The 18,359-nt window shown below is 40.6% G+C and overlaps 1 protein-coding gene across 1 annotated transcript in view; it reads left to right on the top strand.

Moving 5' to 3' along the window:
* Positions 1–18,359, top strand: part of CCDC81 (coiled-coil domain containing 81) — a 42,273-nt gene that overhangs the window by 5,255 nt on the left and 18,659 nt on the right. Inside the window, 7 exon segments of the mRNA XM_077778408.1 lie at positions 1,802–1,999; positions 3,146–3,225; positions 5,399–5,654; positions 8,283–8,362; positions 11,404–11,519; positions 13,410–13,533; positions 17,243–17,327. Of these exon segments, the coding sequence (XP_077634534.1) occupies positions 1,802–1,999; positions 3,146–3,225; positions 5,399–5,654; positions 8,283–8,362; positions 11,404–11,519; positions 13,410–13,533; positions 17,243–17,327 (939 nt within the window).

Raw genomic sequence — 18,359 nt, 5'->3', positions numbered from 1 at the left:
AAAAAAAAAGGCTTGATTATACTTCACTAACTCTCTTTATAGGATATAAGGAACTCCTCACACTTCTATAAAGAATAAAAGGAAATTTGAGACAGAGTTCTCTTTATCCTAGAAAGACTTTATTCAAAGTTTATTGTTATCATTATCTTTAAGTATATTTTTGGAATGTAAAAGGGTAAGCTTTAGTTAGAAAAATTCACTTTGGGGAATGACCTTATTCTCTATTAACTGAACATTAATTAGGAATTACTATCCTTTGGTTCTGCAGCGCATATTTACTTATTTATTTATTACTGCTGGATACTATCACATGAGTGCTTATGTAAATTATTTTTTCTTTCCTTTGAATTTCAGAAGTCGGATCTATCTGGGGCTATGTATCAGACTATGTGCTACAACAGCTATCCCTACACAAGGCAAGATTTATACTTCACGCTTAACGCAAGAGGCCAAAGGATCTTTCTTCCTTAGTCTTGTATAATTTTGCTGGGAGCAAGAGAGCAGACTTTAGAGCCATCCGATTTAACTTTCTGTCCTGTGATTTTGTATGCTCACACTTATGACTTACAGATAGCAGATTGGACAAACATGGATTTTAGTCTTAGGTAATGAGTCTGTAAAAGTTTTCTCTAGTGATAGCAAGCAGATCGCTGACCAGCCTGTAGAGGCACTAGATGAAGCCTGTGGATCTGTGACCTGATAGTTTCTGGCATAGCTATAGAAGGATGTAATGCTTCCTGCCATGCTTCCTTGCAGGGAATGGGTTTTAATTGCAATACAAGAAGATTATCTGGGACTGAATTCCCCTTGCCAAAAATGAGAAACTTTGCCCAGCCCTGAGTTTGGACGCCACGGAACTGGACAGAGATCTGGGGACTTTGGAGGGAGCTGGGAACTTGTGGGACTTTTATATCCTCCTCACAGGTCCCATTATGACAACCCACGGGCTGAATGCATCCTTCGAACTTATGTTGTTTGGTCTGATGATTTGAAGTAGTCATCCCCAACTGAAAGTTGGAGAGTTTGTATACACTTTTGCAGTTGTTTCTCTCTTTTCTTATAAATCAGCAAGCAGATTTAACACCACCAGTTTTCCATTGCTGCACGATGCCACATGGCTGAGTCAACAATGGGTTCTTCCCTTTGGATGGGGTTTGTACTTTCAAGCCAGTGCACTCTCTGGCGGGCTACTTTCATTCCCTTGCATTCTTTCATGGCGCCTGGAGACATCTGAGTTTGTCACGCTTGAGGTGTGACATTTTTAGGAAGACCGAGGCCTCGTTTGAGAGCCAAAAGCATTTGCTTCTACCCATCAGCCAAGATCACTACACTGCAGCAGATGCCTTGGATGCTGGTTTGTCTGATTTTCAGCGAGAGACAAAACCTCAAAGAAGGAATGAGAAAGCAGAGATCCTTACGGCTTTTTAATGTCCCTCTTTCTACTGGCAAATGATTACAATGTATAATTTCCCAAAATTTAGGACAAGAGGAATGGTAAGTATAGATGAAAAGTACCAGTGGCATCCGTATAAGTTTTCTTAGTCCTCAGAGCCTTTGAATGGTAATGGAGGTGCAGGATCTGATGGCAGAAGCGTTGTAGATCAATATATTACATGTTCTACTTATATGCAAACTGAGAATCATAATGTAACTAGAGCTGTAAGAGATTGTAGAGATTATTCAGTATTTCAGGTTTCATTCTTTTTGTGTTTTTTTGGATAGCAATACTAAGGGTTATTTTTCCTTCCCTCTTCAGTGAATTCTGATTGTTGTTCTTTTATTCTCTTCCTTTTTCTTTCAGGGGGTTTGGATTCCAGGCTTCGGAACGTTCATTTCATGTTCACGAGACAAAAAAACCGAGGTGGGAAACAACAGGTTTATTGTGATACAGAGGCCAGTGTTTATCATGGCAGAGAAATTAGTACAGCTCCATGGACTTAGGCAAAATGACATACACATTCGTGGTAAAGCTCTTCAATATTTAAGAGATTCTCTGAAAGTAACTGGCCTGGGGACGACGATGAAAGGGCAGAGTTTGTTCAGTTGCTGCTTTACCAGTTTCTGATTTGAGCTCACTTTTCACAGGGTACCTTTGGATGATGAGGGAGGGGCCGAGGTAGGAAATGATAGAGAGTCTTCCTACAGGGCATTTTAAACCTCAGTAGCTTAAGAGGCAGGCATGGGAAGACTTGATGTGACATCAAGGGAAATCTACGTGTCACGTTACAGAGTTATATAGGCTTTATTCAGTTTTTAGACCCTCCGAAATGAAAAGTGGTTATAAAGAAAAGTTAATTAGGGTCTCTGGTCAGAATCACCATTCATAGTTACTATGAAAAAGATCACTAATGTGTTTTGATCCTGTATAATGTACATTATTAAAATTTAGGAGTGGGAAGGTTAATAATTCCATAAAGACTTAATGAATACCTTCTATACACCTCTCACACCCTAAAATCTCCCTCACTTGCTTTTTCCCCTCCCTCCTTCCCCATTCCTTCCTTCTACCTTCCTTCCTTTCTTCCTTCTACACATATTTCCTGAGAGCCAACTATGAGTTAGGCCTTGTTCCAAGCACTTGACATATAGAGACAAGCAAAAGGGGCACGGTGCCTGACAGAGGATACTTACGTACCTTCCAGCTGTGGTGTGTGGACTTGGTGACACCTCCCCTGGTTACTGAGAGGCCTTTGCAGCTGTCTGTCCTGATTTCCAGGCTGTGTTCCTTTTGACCTTCCTTATCATCCCCTCTTGCATTGCACTATTGTGGATAAAGGGATATAGTCCACCCCCCAATGTCAGCAGGTGAAAAGGCTAAAACTGGGCTTTATGTTAACTTCCCTGAAAGTTAATTTTCCGAGAAACTTCCCACCACAACATGAAAAGTTTGTTGGTACCAAACACCAGCAAGTTATACTTAGACTTCATTATGCATATGATCTGTGTGGTAGATTTGATGGGCTTTTCAGTCATGTTTACCTAGAGTTTTATGACAGAAGGCTTCTATTAATTCACCAAAAATCTACCACTAAAGTGGAAAGGAAGCCAACTTTTTTTTTTTTTTTTTTTTTACAAAAACATCATGGATCTCATAGTAGAGTCCAAAAAAAGTAGTTTAGACCTATAATTCACTTTTTTTTACAAGGCTGAAGAAATTTCAGAATTAAATATATATGAAGATGGAATTCACAAGAACAAGTCTGTCTACAGTTTAGCATTGGGGTTGTGAGTCTTGTCATTAATTAAGCAGGTAATCAATTAAACATTGCAGAATGATTCTTATAGATTACCAAGACATGGTTCTTGCTTTGAAGAGCTCAGAATTTAGCATGGGAGATAAATATTGCAACCTGATTAAATACTGCTGTGAAAGCGGGATTGATTCAAACCGTATGAAATGTAGGGGGCCTAGAGGAGAGCATGCCTAACTTTGCTCAGGGAGGCTTAGGAAGATGACATATACCAGGAGGTCTTAAAGGGTGACAGGGCTTTGCTGGCAGAGAAGCTATGGGAGATATTTCAACAACAGTGAGAATAATTCAGGAATAAAGAGTCAAGCCTGTTAAGGGAGGAACAGGTACTTCTGGTGGCCAAGGCATATGATTGTGGAGGCGAGTGGAGGGAAGTAAGACAACAATGGTTAGTAGCAATTAAATTGTAAGGGTCTGTAGGCAGTGTGAGGACTTTGGGATTCAACCTACAGACAGTGGGACCCACTGAAAGTTTTTGAGCAGGGAGCTGTATGTACTAGTCCAGTTTTTAATTTAGGAGGATAGTTCTTTTAATTAGAGCAGTTTGATGAAGTATGGTGGGAGCCTGACTGCAGTGGCAATCAGGAGGAAGATGAAGGAATCTATTTCTGAGACATTTCATGTGGATAACTGATGGGATTTGGCTGCTGGTTTGAGAGTGGTGGGTAGCAAGAAGAAGGAAGGTATGTAGCATGACTCAGATTTCATGGAAAACAGCTGTGTGTTCTTGAGAGTAACACCATGGAGGAGGAAGGGGGAAGGCAGGTTGGGGTGGCAGAGAAAGTAATGACTTAGGTTTTGGACATGTTAAATTTGAAATTCCTGTCGGGATATGTAGGCGGAGGGAATTCTGTGCTCAGGTGAAGGGTGGAGACTAGAGGTCAAGATTTGGATACATTTACCCGGGAGAGCATATAAAGTATGAGAAGGGGACAGACACAAAGTCCTGTTTAAAAACAACAACAACAAACAGCACAACAACAAAACACCATCTTAAGAGAAGTAGAAGATAAAGGAAGTCTTCAAAGGAGACCAAGGAAGAGGAAATTGGGGAACCAAGAGTGGTGTCATGGATACAAGGGCATAGAGAGGGCATGTTCACCGGAGGTTACAGAGAGTTCGTGAGATTAAGATTTGTAGTGTATCCATTGGCTTGTCCACTATGAGATGCTAGTGTCCTTAGTGGGGTAAGTGGGCTGGAAGACAGATTGAAGAGAGGCATTGGTTGAAGGGGAGGGGACAATCGAGAGACAGGCAATATTGCATTTTCTTTTAAGAACTTTATAAAAACTAAAATGGAGGGAGGTGGTATAGAATCACCATCAAATTGTACAGAAGACTGTGGGCTGATCTAGGGAAGCTTGTGTTTTGCAGAGATATTAATGTTTATCATCCGGCACTATTGGGCACTTGGAAAGCTAGAAATTAATCCTTGCTGAATGAATGTTTAGAATGTTCTTATCTTCTTTCTATTCTGTTCCTCTATTAGTGGCTCTCATGGCTGCCTCTTATAGGATAGATCATCTTGATCATCTTTGTTATTTATCCCCTTTTTTGACTCGTCATCTGTTATGGTGGAAGAGATGCTAGGCTTATTTTTATGCTAAATATACCATATTCCTTTGCAATGTCATTTATGGACTCATTAAGGTGGAGGATAAGCATGTTATCCCGTCTGATACCCTCTGATAGGACACATTCATTCGAAGGTAGCATCTACTGAAGATGACTATCTTTTCAAAACACTTGACATTTATAGGTATTTATAAACATTGAAAACTGATGTGATAGTTGGGAGGACATAAGCAAGTGCATTGCTCCAGTATGTCCTGAGAGATAAGAGGGGTGAAAAATTCAGAAAACCCTCTGATGAGGAAATGCAGTTATTTGTTATTACATTGTCTCCAAGAGAAAATCGAAAGCTCATCTGGAGTTTGCTTAGAAACCTAAATGTTCTTATTTTGAGCAAAAAATACACTTTTAAGGAAACCTCTACTGGTTACTGTCTATTGTTAGGGAACAACTAACGGCTTCACAGGGACAATTCTATTTGAGAGTATTGATCAGATAGTTCTTTGTGAGTGTGTATGACATGACCTTGTTGTAACTTCCAACTACTTTTGGCCATCCTGTCTTTCTCCTCTAAGTGATATACCAGTTGTTCCACTTAAGTTTGCCATGGTATCCCTGGCCACTCCATTTAGCAGGGATCTAATGGAAAGTTGTGTGAAGGAGACACTATGTATGTTTTCACGATCCATTTACACCAAAAAAGGTGTGGACTTTATTTTCAAAGGAATCGGGATCCTTTCTATCAAAAGCAGCAAAGTGAAGATGAAATTTCTTAAGGACTTCGTTTCGACACTGGATGAAAGTTGGGCTGTGGAAAAAGCCCTCACAAATGTAAATTTTGAATTACCTATGTGTCATCATTAGGAAAAATTCAGGTTGACGTATTTTATTTAGTAGTTTTTAAAATGTTGATTTATTTTGAGAGAAAGCATGGGCACACAAGTTAGGGGGGCAGAGAGACAGAGGGTGAAGGAGAATGCCAAGTAGGCTCCGCACTGTCAGCATACAGCCTGATGTGGGGCTCAATCTCATGAACAGTGAGATCATGACCTTAGTTGAAATCAAGAGTCAGACACTTAACCGACTGAGCCACGCAGGTGCCCCAGGTGGATGTATTTTAAATGGCACTTACCCCAACTGCAAAAAATGCTTGTTTATAGATGATTAACTCTCTAACAAAAAGGTTAGAAGGGCAAAGAAACTTGACGTTTGAGTCAATGCCAACTGAAAAATACAAATCATAAGAGAAGCTCTCATCATTCTGAATACTTTATAGTACTTTATAGCGTTGAAACCTTCTTCCATATCTATTATTTCATTTGAGTTTGAAAACATTCTAAAACTGGCATTATTATCAATCCTGATTTTAGTAATGAGAAAATTGGAGGCTCAGAGGGATTATGTGGGAAGCCTGATATAAGACTGCTAATAAGTAGTAGAACCAGACTTCCTAATGGTTCTTTTTTAATGCTTCCTTACATTCTTTCTTTCTTTCCTTCTGGGACGCACGCTGGTTATAACAGTTATTTATTATTCATTTGACTGTTTATTTATTTTGAGAGAGAGAGTGTGTGCACAAGCAGCGGAGGGGCAGAGACCAGGAGAGAGGGAATCCCAAGCACATTCCGTGGTCAGCGTGGTGCTGAGAGCGGGGCTTGATCTCACAAACTGTGAGCCGAGATCAAGAGTTAGATGCTGACCTGAGCCACCTAGGTGTCCTTATGGCATTTTATTTTCATGATAGCCTACAATAAATCGAGTCAAGCAAATGTATCTTTAGCTTTTAATTTGCCACATTGTGGAAGAAATTTCATAATCCACCCCATCATTAGGAATTGTTGACTAGCTGGTATGACCTTCAAGCTAAGTTGGACATAGCAGAGTTTAAGGAGGTAGTGAAATAGTCAATCAACAGGACTAACTGAATGCTTAGTGTGCCTCAGGGGCACCTCTGGGAAGGAACAAAATTGCAACAATTGAAGTATATTCTCAAACAATGTTATAAAGTCCTGGGTGCCATAGAGCAAAAGCCTGATGATTTCCAAGTGAAAAGGCTATCAAATGAAAGTCCCTAAGTATGGTCCAATTCTACTCCCTAATTTCTTCTTTCATGGAGCTCCAGGGAGGGGATTTAAGAATTGCTATAATGAAGCCCTTGGTGTTTTCTCCACAATCTGGCTTCATGGAGGATTTTAAAGATAGGCACTAACCCTGTGTATGCAAAGAGGAAACACGCAGCTACCACCCTCCCTTTTCCATGAAAACATAGCAGAAACAAGGCCAAAGAGCTGGCAAATCTCTAATCCTCAGGGATTCCCCAGAAGTTTGTAGCTTTAATATTGTGTTTATACGAGAGGACAGCATTTTAATGGCCTGCTGCACTTTGAGACATAACTTTGAAGGAACATTTTCCAGAAGTAGTAGTCCCGAGAGATATTCTATGAGAAAAGGATCTGGAGGCCAAAGCACATGGAGGGCTGCTGCATTTATCACCCTCCTGGACAGAAGCACAAAGCACATTGGCATGGGAAAGGATCGAAGAGGTCTGGCTAGAAAGAAGCCACCTTAACTGCCTCAGCTATGAATCATGGAACGCTAGGTGAATCCAAGGCTTTTTAACATCCAAACGCCATTTTGGGCCATTGCTGTAAAGTGGTGAGGGTGATTGTCTTTCCCCCAAATTTCCCACAACTTAACCCTGAGTGCTCCCCTGCAGAATACTTGTCTTGGGAAGCTGTTGGGCTATTTCAATGATGCTGCTTTTGCTGGAACCATATTTAAAACCTCTTTTTGGAGATTCCCATCAAAGCCTTTTGTAAGCTATATCATTCATCCAAAAACAATTTTGTATATTATTCTCTCCTAGTATAATGTAATTATCTCATAACTGTATAATGTAAACATTATCATAACAGAGGCTCTTTCTGGAGTGTTTCTTCTGTGCCTGCCACTTACATACAGTAACTCATCAACATCCTATGAATTAGATACGGTTGCTATCCCCACATACCCAGGATCTAGGCTACATAAGTTAACATTGTGAGGATGTGAACATGAATCCACATGACTTTAAAGCCCTTCTCTTAAGCACCCAATTTTAGAGGTATTTGGGTCAAGAGTGGAATTGGCCTGCTTGCTCATTTTCCTGATAATTACCTCAAGGCGGCTCTCCTCGTAAAGATGTCTAAAAGAAGCCATCAACTTTGAAGGTAATTTCCAAAGCGGAAATGGCTTGAGAAAAGGCAGCACCAGTGGAATTGGAATGGGACTACCCAGGGTGATCAATGAGATAATTCCTCTTAGGATTTTAAGCTCTAGACTTTAAGCACTAAAATAACAATAATAATAACGAAAGAGAATATCATGGTCGCCTTGCCTCTGTGACTGCCCGTAACTTTGATTTGTCTGTGTCCTAGACCACTGCTCCAGGCATAAGCTTTCTCTGTCTCTGTCCTCCAGAGGCCTGACACAGGGGACTCCATGTTGTCCAGCATCGAGACCTCGGGGAGGCCACCCAGCAGTGCATTTGTATTTCCAAGGTCAGTGTTTTGCTCCATAGGTTCCTCCAGGCACAGCAATCCTTGTTGGTGTATTAATGTGACTGGGTGGTGTTTCTCATCTTTTTTGTCTCATGTTCCTTTTAGTGTACTCTCTTTCTCTCTTTCAGTGCTCCAGCAAAGAATTTGTTGCAGACACTTTCCGTAATTAGAAAACAGTGGATAGTAAGACTATTCCTTTTTGATGATAAATCAACAACACTATACAGTACTTGGTGCTTATCATGATAAATATACTCTTAATCCCCTTTATTTCACCCCCCACACCCCACCTCCCCTCAGGAAACCACTAGATTGTTCTCTGTATTTAAGAATCTGCTTTTATGTGTGTCTCTGCTGCTGCTGCTGCTGCTGCTGCTGCTGCTGCTGCTGCTTCTTCTTCTTCTTCTTCTTCTTCTTCTTCTTCTTCTTCTTCTCCTTCTTCTTCTTCGCTTTGTTTCTTAAGTTCCATATATGAGTGTAATGAACAGTGTTTGTATTTGTCTGTCTGTTCTTTAATTTAGCATTATACCCTCTAGGTCCTTTTAGATTATTCATTGTTAAAACTACTCTTAGTTCCCTAGGAATTCTAATACTACCTCCCATCAATTTTAGTCCCTGCAATATTAGTGCAATTCTTCTCATCTTCTGGGCTTTCCTCTACCTTCCACCACTTTCTCTGAAGAAGCATCCTCTTTCTGCATTCTAACCCACCACCTGTCTGAGCTCTGATTCTTACTACTCAAATGGTTAGAGAGATAAGGTAGAATAAAAGAACAACTTTATCCCAAGAGTGCAGTGGGTTTTACTGGTGGCTGCATGATAATGGTCAGATTGATGGTCCTGATAATAATAATGTGATAATAGTTGCCAACTATGGAATACTTACTACTGTAGATGTCACATACTATTAAGCACTTTCTCAATATGCTTGTACTTAATCTTCACTACAACTCTTTGAAATGTGTATTTCTTTTTATCCATTTTATAGAGGTGCAAAATCCATTGTAATTTTAGTTCATGTTTTACTTTTAGAAAGGGAAACCACATGGTGCAATATTAAGAACACTGGAATGGGCATCAGGAGACTTGTGTTTTTTCCCCAGTTGAGCCATCTCGAACTCAATGTGTGCTCTTAATCTTAATTACTGTGCCATTAACTATTATGCATTTCAGGTGGAGGAAGTTTGGGGTATAACAAGGAGCTTCCCAGAGGACAATTTCTCATGGTCTTTGAGTCTTCTGTATTAGTGGTTTGGAACAACACCCTCTGGGAAGGACTGTATGACCTATACATCAGCAAAATCAGTGTTAGGGTCAGAATAAACATCAGAGAGGAGTTAGTCTAGACCCTTATTTTTGTAGATGAAATGGACAGACGACTGAGTGGCCAAGCTAGATATAAAACCATAGCTCCTGACTGTTCCACTATTTCTTTNACCCACCACCTGTCTGAGCTCTGATTCTTACTACTCAAATGGTTAGAGAGATAAGGTAGAATAAAAGAACAACTTTATCCCAAGAGTGCAGTGGGTTTTACTGGTGGCTGCATGATAATGGTCAGATTGATGGTCCTGATAATAATAATGTGATAATAGTTGCCAACTATGGAATACTTACTACTGTAGATGTCACATACTATTAAGCACTTTCTCAATATGCTTGTACTTAATCTTCACTACAACTCTTTGAAATGTGTATTTCTTTTTATCCATTTTATAGAGGTGCAAAATCCATTGTAATTTTAGTTCATGTTTTACTTTTAGAAAGGGAAACCACATGGTGCAATATTAAGAACACTGGAATGGGCATCAGGAGACTTGTGTTTTTTCCCCAGTTGAGCCATCTCGAACTCAATGTGTGCTCTTAATCTTAATTACTGTGCCATTAACTATTATGCATTTCAGGTGGAGGAAGTTTGGGGTATAACAAGGAGCTTCCCAGAGGACAATTTCTCATGGTCTTTGAGTCTTCTGTATTAGTGGTTTGGAACAACACCCTCTGGGAAGGACTGTATGACCTATACATCAGCAAAATCAGTGTTAGGGTCAGAATAAACATCAGAGAGGAGTTAGTCTAGACCCTTATTTTTGTAGATGAAATGGACAGACGACTGAGTGGCCAAGCTAGATATAAAACCATAGCTCCTGACTGTTTCCACTATTTCTTCCACTGTTTCCACTGTTCCTGACTGTTTCCACCATTGTACCATGTTGCCTTACTCATTAAAAATAAATCACTGGATTCAAAATAATTATCTTGTGATTGTATTTTGGAAAGGAAATTTGGCTGCCCCCTTGGACATAGTTGAGCTTGAGCATTCCAGGAGGGAAACAATTACAGTGGGTCAAGAACAGAGATGGAGGCTCCTGTCAACCAGAGAGCCAAGAGGTGGACATGAGGACTGAAATGCTCAAAATAGTTGTAGATGTTTTATTCATGTGAAATTTGGTTGCTAAATTTACTGGAAGTACAGCCACCCCTCCCCCACTCCCTTCTCTCTTGCTTACAGCCCTTAACCCGGCACTCCATACTTGAGACCTCAGAAAACCTACAATGACATGCACCAACTGAATACATCCAGTCCCCTCTTGTGCCTTTTCAAGTCCTTGCTTTTCCCTTGGGCAAGGATGAAAGAAGTGGGGGAGGAGCAGTAATTCCTGGGCATATTTCTGTCTCTGCCTACCAGGCTGTGAATCTTTGCCTTCAAGCCACCCAATAGCCAGCTTTCACAGTCACTCCTATGCATCTGGTTACAGAACTAGAAAAGACAGATTCAAATGGAGACCAAACCCAAAAGCTTAAATCCCTCCATTCATCTTCCTAAGAGGTACTCTTGAGGCCTCAGTATCGAGAGGGGAGGTCTTGGTTGGCTCTCAGACTCAGCCTCAAAGAGAGCCTCAGCAAATCAAAGCATGTGCCCCCTTGACACAAGTGGGCGTATTTCAGAAGCAGAGAGCTAGCTGGGTGGCTTCTCCGGATGGAGAGTTCACACATTCACCTACTCAGGGCCCAGTGCAGTAAACATCGTGTCTTATATCTAGGATTGTGCTGACAAAAAAAACACCTGTGGAGACAATTGTAGAGGAAGGTGAAAATGGCAAGAACAAAGAAGACAAGCAGAACTTCAACAACGATTCCGACAGAAAAGGGGTCAGAGGTAGGCCAATGATTCTGGGTATAATCTGTCACACTTAATGCTCTTGAGTCCAGCCCTCTTGCTTAGTGACTTCTATGCTCCAAATAAATAAAGTTAGAATCACGAAGAGTTACTGCCTTCTTCTTTTTAACAAATACCTTCTATTCCTGGGGTCTTGTTTCTCATCTTAACCACTGTATGACTCTCAGGCTTTTAGACTATGATCTCTCTACTGGTTCCTCATTACTTAAAGAGGTAAGAATTCATATGCCTACAGGGTCCAGTCACATAATGTATATGCATGAAATGGGCTGCATGTAACAGGATAGGATGACATGTTAGCATAAACAATAATTGTTATGAAAAATGGAAATTGGAAGTTTTACATCTATGGTACTTGGCTTAATAGAAGGTAGCTGGATTTTCACATCTGTGTCTTCATTTAGTCTCTTGTGACATGTTGTCTCAGTTGCAGCATTAGAAGGAAATCCTAGGACTTCAGAGACTTTTGGACAAGATCCTAGAGATCCTTAGGGGTTGCCATACTACCCTTTGGAGACTTCCTCTAGGAGATTGTAGTTTTGTGGGCAACACACCAATTGACATTGAAGGAAAATGCTGATGGGACCAAGAAAAACCAAACCCCTGTCAGTTGGTAACCATTGGCTTATGGATATTGTTTTTGCAACATGTGGCCCCCAGGATTACATGTAAACTGTTAGCCTACTATTCACATGCTTTTGTGTCTGCAGCCTCGTCTGTCACTCTTCCCTCCTAGGGACTCCTTGTCTATTTCTGTCTTTCTAACATATCTTGTCCTTCTCTGACTTCATGCTTTTGTTCATTCTTTTTCTCCTGCCTAGAATGCCCTTCCTTTTCTTACAGCCTATCCCAATCCTACTTACCTCTCAGCGTCCTTTTTACATCTCACTTCCTCCATGAACACGTCACTCATCACTGTATTCTGAAGTATCTTCTATCTTCTCTAAACATGACAGAGCCTTAAAGATGGCACCATCAGTTGGAATGTAGACATTTATTGTCGTGAGTTGCTATTTATGCAATGTATGCAAAGCACTTAGCATTGTAGGCATGTACTAAGACCTCCATAATAATAGCTCTTGTGTTTTTTGTTTGTATCTTCATTTCTCTACAACTGTAGATCTTCCCCAGTTTAACACTGGGGTTGTGTTCAGATTAACCCATTAATGAGTTGAAAGTATCATAAGCTGACAGTGTATTTCATTCATCTAAGCTACTGAACATTATAGCTAGCCTATGTGAACTGTGCCATCTAGTTTACATTAGCCTACGTTGGGCAAAATCATGTAACACAAAGCCTATTTTATAACACAGTATTGAATATCTTATGTAACTTATTGACTAATGAAAGTGAGAGACAGACTGGTCGTGGGTACAGAATAGCTAGAAGCGAATCGCTTGTTTCCTCTCCTGACTGTGTGGCTACTGGCTGCTGCAGCTTGCTGGACCGCCCAGACACCCCAAGAGAATGTTGTGTCACATGTGGCTAGTCTAGGGAAAGCTCCCAATTCATAATCCAAAGTGCAGTTCCGACTGAATGTATATTGCTTTCCCACCATCGAAAACCAGTGTCAAAAAATCATAAGCCAAATCATTATTAAGTCGGACCTGTCTGTATATCTTTTGAAAGAATTTGAAGGGCAATGACTTGCCTCTTGCATTTTCTAAAGTGACTAGCCAGTGTTGTGCACGTCATCAATACACAGCAAAAATATTTGTTTTTATCACGGTAGGTCAAGGGACCATAGTTTAAGAAAAGTATCCCATATACAAATTTTCCCGGGTAAAGTAATGAGTTTTAAATATCAGTTAAAGGACAGAACCACCCATCGAACGTTGAAAGGAAACTTGGTTTCATTCATTTGACAGAGATCGTATCACCCAAGAAGTTTCGAGAAAAACATACTCTTAGTCCTCTCAAAATAGCACGTATCAATTTTCCAGACCTTTTGGTGCAGAATGCGACTGGTGGTACGACTGTGAAATATGACAGGTAACGTATTGATTTTTATCTGGTGTATGTTACTACATATATTTTGGAGTTATATCTTGATGTACAGGGTGCTTAAAGAAGCGTTCTTTCATTCCTCCATCCGGAATTCTTGAGTACATTCTATCTGTAAGGTAATTGGGATAATAGATTCAGTCAGGGCTCACAATCTAGTGGGAATCCAGACATACACAGAGTGTTAAATGATGACTCAGTAGGATAAATGGTATGAGAGAGAAAGAAACAAAATAGCACAGCAGGAGGGGGAACATCTCACTCCCTTGTGGATTTGGGAAAACTTCCCTCGTTTTCTGAGTGCTTGGATATTAGGATATGACATAGTTTCATTATTTGGGTCAAGTGGGACACCAGTTTTGCTAAACATGGTTGGCATTCAATGAACATCCTTGGAATGAATGCATGTATTACAATTCATTATATCCATGTCTTCTAACAATGTTATGTCAAAACATTTCTACTTTTTTCAGTTTACTTATCTATTTTGAGAGTTAGAGAGAGAGAGCGCGCATGCAAGCAAAGGAGAGACAGAGAGAGAATCCCAAGTAGGCTCCACATTGTTAGTGCAGAGCCTGATAATGGGGCTCAAACTCAAAACCGTGAGTTCAGGACCTGAGCCAAGATTAAAAAAAAGTCCGATGCTTCACTGACTAAGCCATCCAGGCACCCCAAAAGATTTCTATTTTCTTTTTGAGGAACACTCTTTTTTTTTAAAGTTTATTTGTTACTTATTTTCAGAAAAAGATAGAGAGGAAGTGTGGGAGGGGCAGAGAGAGGGAGACCGAATCCCAGGCAGGACGTGACTTCCGGAACTGTGAGATCATGACCTGAGCTGAAATCAAGAGTTGGACGCTCAACAGACTGAGCTACTCAGGCACCCCAAGGAGGACACTTTTTTTTTTTTTTTTAAATAGTTTATTGTCAAATTAGTTTCCACATAACACTCAGTGCTCATCCCCACAAGTGTCCTCCTCCATGCCCATCCCCCCTCCCCCCACATCCATCAGTCCTCAGTTTTTGTCAGCATTCAAGAGTCTCTCATGGTTTGCTTCTCTCCCTTTCCCCCACCATTTCCGCCCTTCTTCTCCCCCTTGTTCCTCCGTCAAGTTCCTCCTAATCCTCCTATACGTGCAAACATATGATATTTGTCCTTCTCTGCCTGACTTATTTCGCTCAGCATAACACCCTCAAGGTCCATCCATGTTGCTACACATGGCCAGATTTCATTGTTTCTCATTGCCATGTAGTATTCCATGGTATAGATAAACCACATCTTCTTGATCCATTCATCTGTTGATGGACACTTAGGCTCTTTCCATGTTTTAGCTATTGTGGAGAGTGCTGCTATGAACATTGGGGTACATGTGCTCCTATGCATCAGCATTTCTGTATCCCTTGGGTAAATTCCTAGCAGTGCTATTGCTGGGTCATACGGGAGTTCTATTGTTAGTTTCCTGAGGAACCTCCACACTGTTTTCCAGAGGGGCTGTACCAGTTTACATTCCCACCAACAGTGTAGGAGGGTGCCCGTTTCTCCACATCCTCGCCAGCATCTAGAGTTCTCTGATTTGCTCATTTTAGCCACTCTGACTGGCGTGAGGTGGTATCTCAGTGTGGTTTTGATTTGTATTTCCCTGATGAGGAGGGATGCTGAACATCGTTTCATGTGTCTGTTGGCCATCTGGATGAGGAGGACACTTTTTAAAACCTCAAACCAGTCAACCATACTCAAGTTACCTATTGAGCATTGACTAGTTACCTTGCACTGTGCTGGCAAATGAATTTGTTAGTGTGTCCCAATGTATCAGCAATCATATGTGTGATTTATGCATTTTCTGTGATACTAAAGTCATGTTCCAAACCCTCGGCCTGATTGTTTTGGATAATCACATGGTTATGAAAGATAACTAGGAATCAAATGCCTTGTATCTGTAATTTAGTTGAAACCAACAGACACTGAGCACCATGGTGTGCTGGGCATTACTCTAGACGCAGAAGATACAGAACTGTAAGACATATAAAAGACATACAAAGGGCCTCTTAGGGAGCGTGAACAAGTAGAAGACATGGTAAAGACAACAACAGAATGTACAGGACCTACAAGGAGGGGGGAGTAATTCATGGTTAGGGCTTATTAGTGGAGGCTTCCTAGAGATGTTCACCAAAAAATGGTGGGGTTTTTCTGGTGATGATTATTGAAGTACTACATGTGTATGACAGAGAGTTTAAAAAATGAGAAAAAGAATAGATACAAAACATCACCCATTATACCTATATTTATATTTGAAACATATACACACATTTTAAGTACAAGTGAGATCGTATCATAGGAAGCCTTGTTATACTCAACAATAAGTGGTAACCATTTCCCCATGGCCTTGGATATCCCGGAACATGAACGAATTATTGCACATCATTTCATTAATTAAACCTTCGGTTTAACCAATCTCCTTTTGGATGTATATGTTTTTTAATATTATAAATGATCCTGTGATAATATAGCTACACACAACTCTCTGCACACTCCTGAGTCTTCTAGAGGATAAAAACTTTAAAGTAAAATTTTAGAGGAAAGAGGCCGATTTTTCATGCCTTTGATGCACGCTACCAATTATTCTCCAAGAGGTTATATCAAATTATCTTCCCCATAGCAGGACTATGAAGGACTGATGTCTTCCCCATAGTTTTGTTAATACCACACATTGTACCTTCCGAGGTATTCCGTTCTTACTCAGGGTAAAAGCCAGAGACCTTGCTGTGGCTTGCAAGATCCTGCCTGGTCTCTGACCACTCTCCTACTTTCTGTCTGCCATCTCATCTCCCTCTGACCACTCTGAGCACAGGCACACTCCCACCTCAGGCACTTTATACTCAATCACTCTGCCTGGAATGCTTCTGGCATCCGATATCTGATTCTTATTAATCCCCCCTTCTCTCAGGTATTTACTGAAATATCACCTTCTTGGTGCAACTGGTGCGGGCATTCTCTTTATGGTTTCATACTCCATCCCTCCAGCATTGCAAGGCATTTATCACCTTCATACGTTGTACTTTTGAAGTAAGTTTATTTATTTTGAGACAGAGTGTGTGTAAGTGGAGGAGAGACAGAGAGATGGAGAGAGAATCACAAGCAGGCTCCAATGCTCAGCACAGAGCCCGACATGGGGCTCGATGCCAGAATCCTGTGACCAGAACCTGAGCTGCAAAAAAGATGCTCGACTGACTGAGCCAACCAATGACATATACTATTGAACTGACTTATTTGTTTCTCATCTGGCTCTCAGTTCCAATCAGAATGTTAATTCTGTAAGGACCAGGATTTCCTTTTCTTTTTCTTTTGTTATATCTCTTGTTCTTCACTGCATCTCCCATGCCTAAAACGGTGCATATAATAAGCACAATTATATTTTGGTGAATGCATACATTTTATCCCCATTTCACAGAATTGGTAACTGAGATTTTTTGCAAGAGGACCCCAGTTGCCTAATGCCAGTCAGCTTGTAGGCAAAAAAGCTGGGATTCAAACTCCAGTTTATTTGACACAAACCATGGGTTCTTAACCTCAAGACATAGAGATCCTCGAAGGAAAATCACTAAGATATTTTTCTTTCTCTTCTGTTTATGCTTGCGTCTCAAATTGTCATTGCTCGTGTGAAACTTTTGAACATTAATTCATGTTGCACTCTTTTTATAGATTCCCTCCTTCACGTTATGTGAAAAAGGATACTAGAAGGAATCCTCATTTTTTTCCAGGCCCTCGTTGCCGGGATCATACTAAGGTAGGGCAGGTACAGTGTCTTTTAACAAACTTCTCTTTCTGTTTCTGACTTCTGTTTCTCAATACGAGTTATGGGAATTGCTCTTTTTGTTACGTATATGGATATGGCTCAAATACTCAGGACCCAAAATTGGGCTAAGATAAATATACCTACTAGTCAAAATCTACTAGGGTTAACACAAGTTAGGTTGGGATATCTCTTTCTAATTTTCAGTTGGTACAAACACTTTTCTTTTTTGACATAAAGAGAGAGCAAAGGGAGTAGGGGGTGGGGGGGAGAGCGCAAGAAGCAGAGTTCACCCCATGCATGGCTCGAACTTGCGAACCACGAGGTCATGATCTGAGCCAAAGAGACACTTAACTGACTGAGCCAACCAGGCATCCGTCCTATACATACTTTTGATCAAATGAGAGTTCAGTAAATCCTCTTGGATATTTGTGCTGCCCACTTTGCAAATCTCATATTTCTAATTGCCATCAATACATTCTTTTATAAAGTATGTTGCTTGACTTTCTCAGTGTTTGGAAAGCTTGTGAATGGAATGTGAAGGGAAAAAATTAAAAGGCATTTCTCTTACTCTCTTAGGTTCTTTTTGTTTTAATGTTTGTTTATTTTTGAAAGAGAGTAGGAGAGAGAGAGAGACAGCGGGAGAGAGAGCATGAGCAAGGGAGAGGCAGAGAGAGGGAGACAGAGAGGATCTGAAGTGCGCTTGCACTGAGAACAGGGAGCCTGATGCTGGGCTTGAACTCATGAGTCGTGAGATCAGGACCTGTGCTGAAGTCAGAAGCTTAACCGACTGAGCTACGCAGGAAGACCTTTGTTAGGGTCTTTTAATCCATTTTCTAGTTGAGTTTCAATTTGGATAATGTCAAGTTTATGAACTGTGGCAGGTGTTTTCAGACTCCTGTAAAATTCCGCAGTGACTTTTATGTTTTAGTTTACTTCTGAATTATTTATTTAAGCTTGCTTCCCCCTGAACACTGGGGTTCTTCTTTAAAAACTTCCCATTGAGCTATATTTTATATACAGCCA

This window comes from Crocuta crocuta, unplaced genomic scaffold (assembly GCF_008692635.1).
Source record: "Crocuta crocuta isolate KB4526 unplaced genomic scaffold, BGI_CrCroc_1.0 scaffold1247, whole genome shotgun sequence".
Taxonomy (NCBI): Eukaryota; Metazoa; Chordata; class Mammalia; order Carnivora; family Hyaenidae; genus Crocuta; species Crocuta crocuta.
Note: the sequence above shows the minus strand (reverse complement) of the source record. Positions and strands in the feature narration are given on the sequence as shown.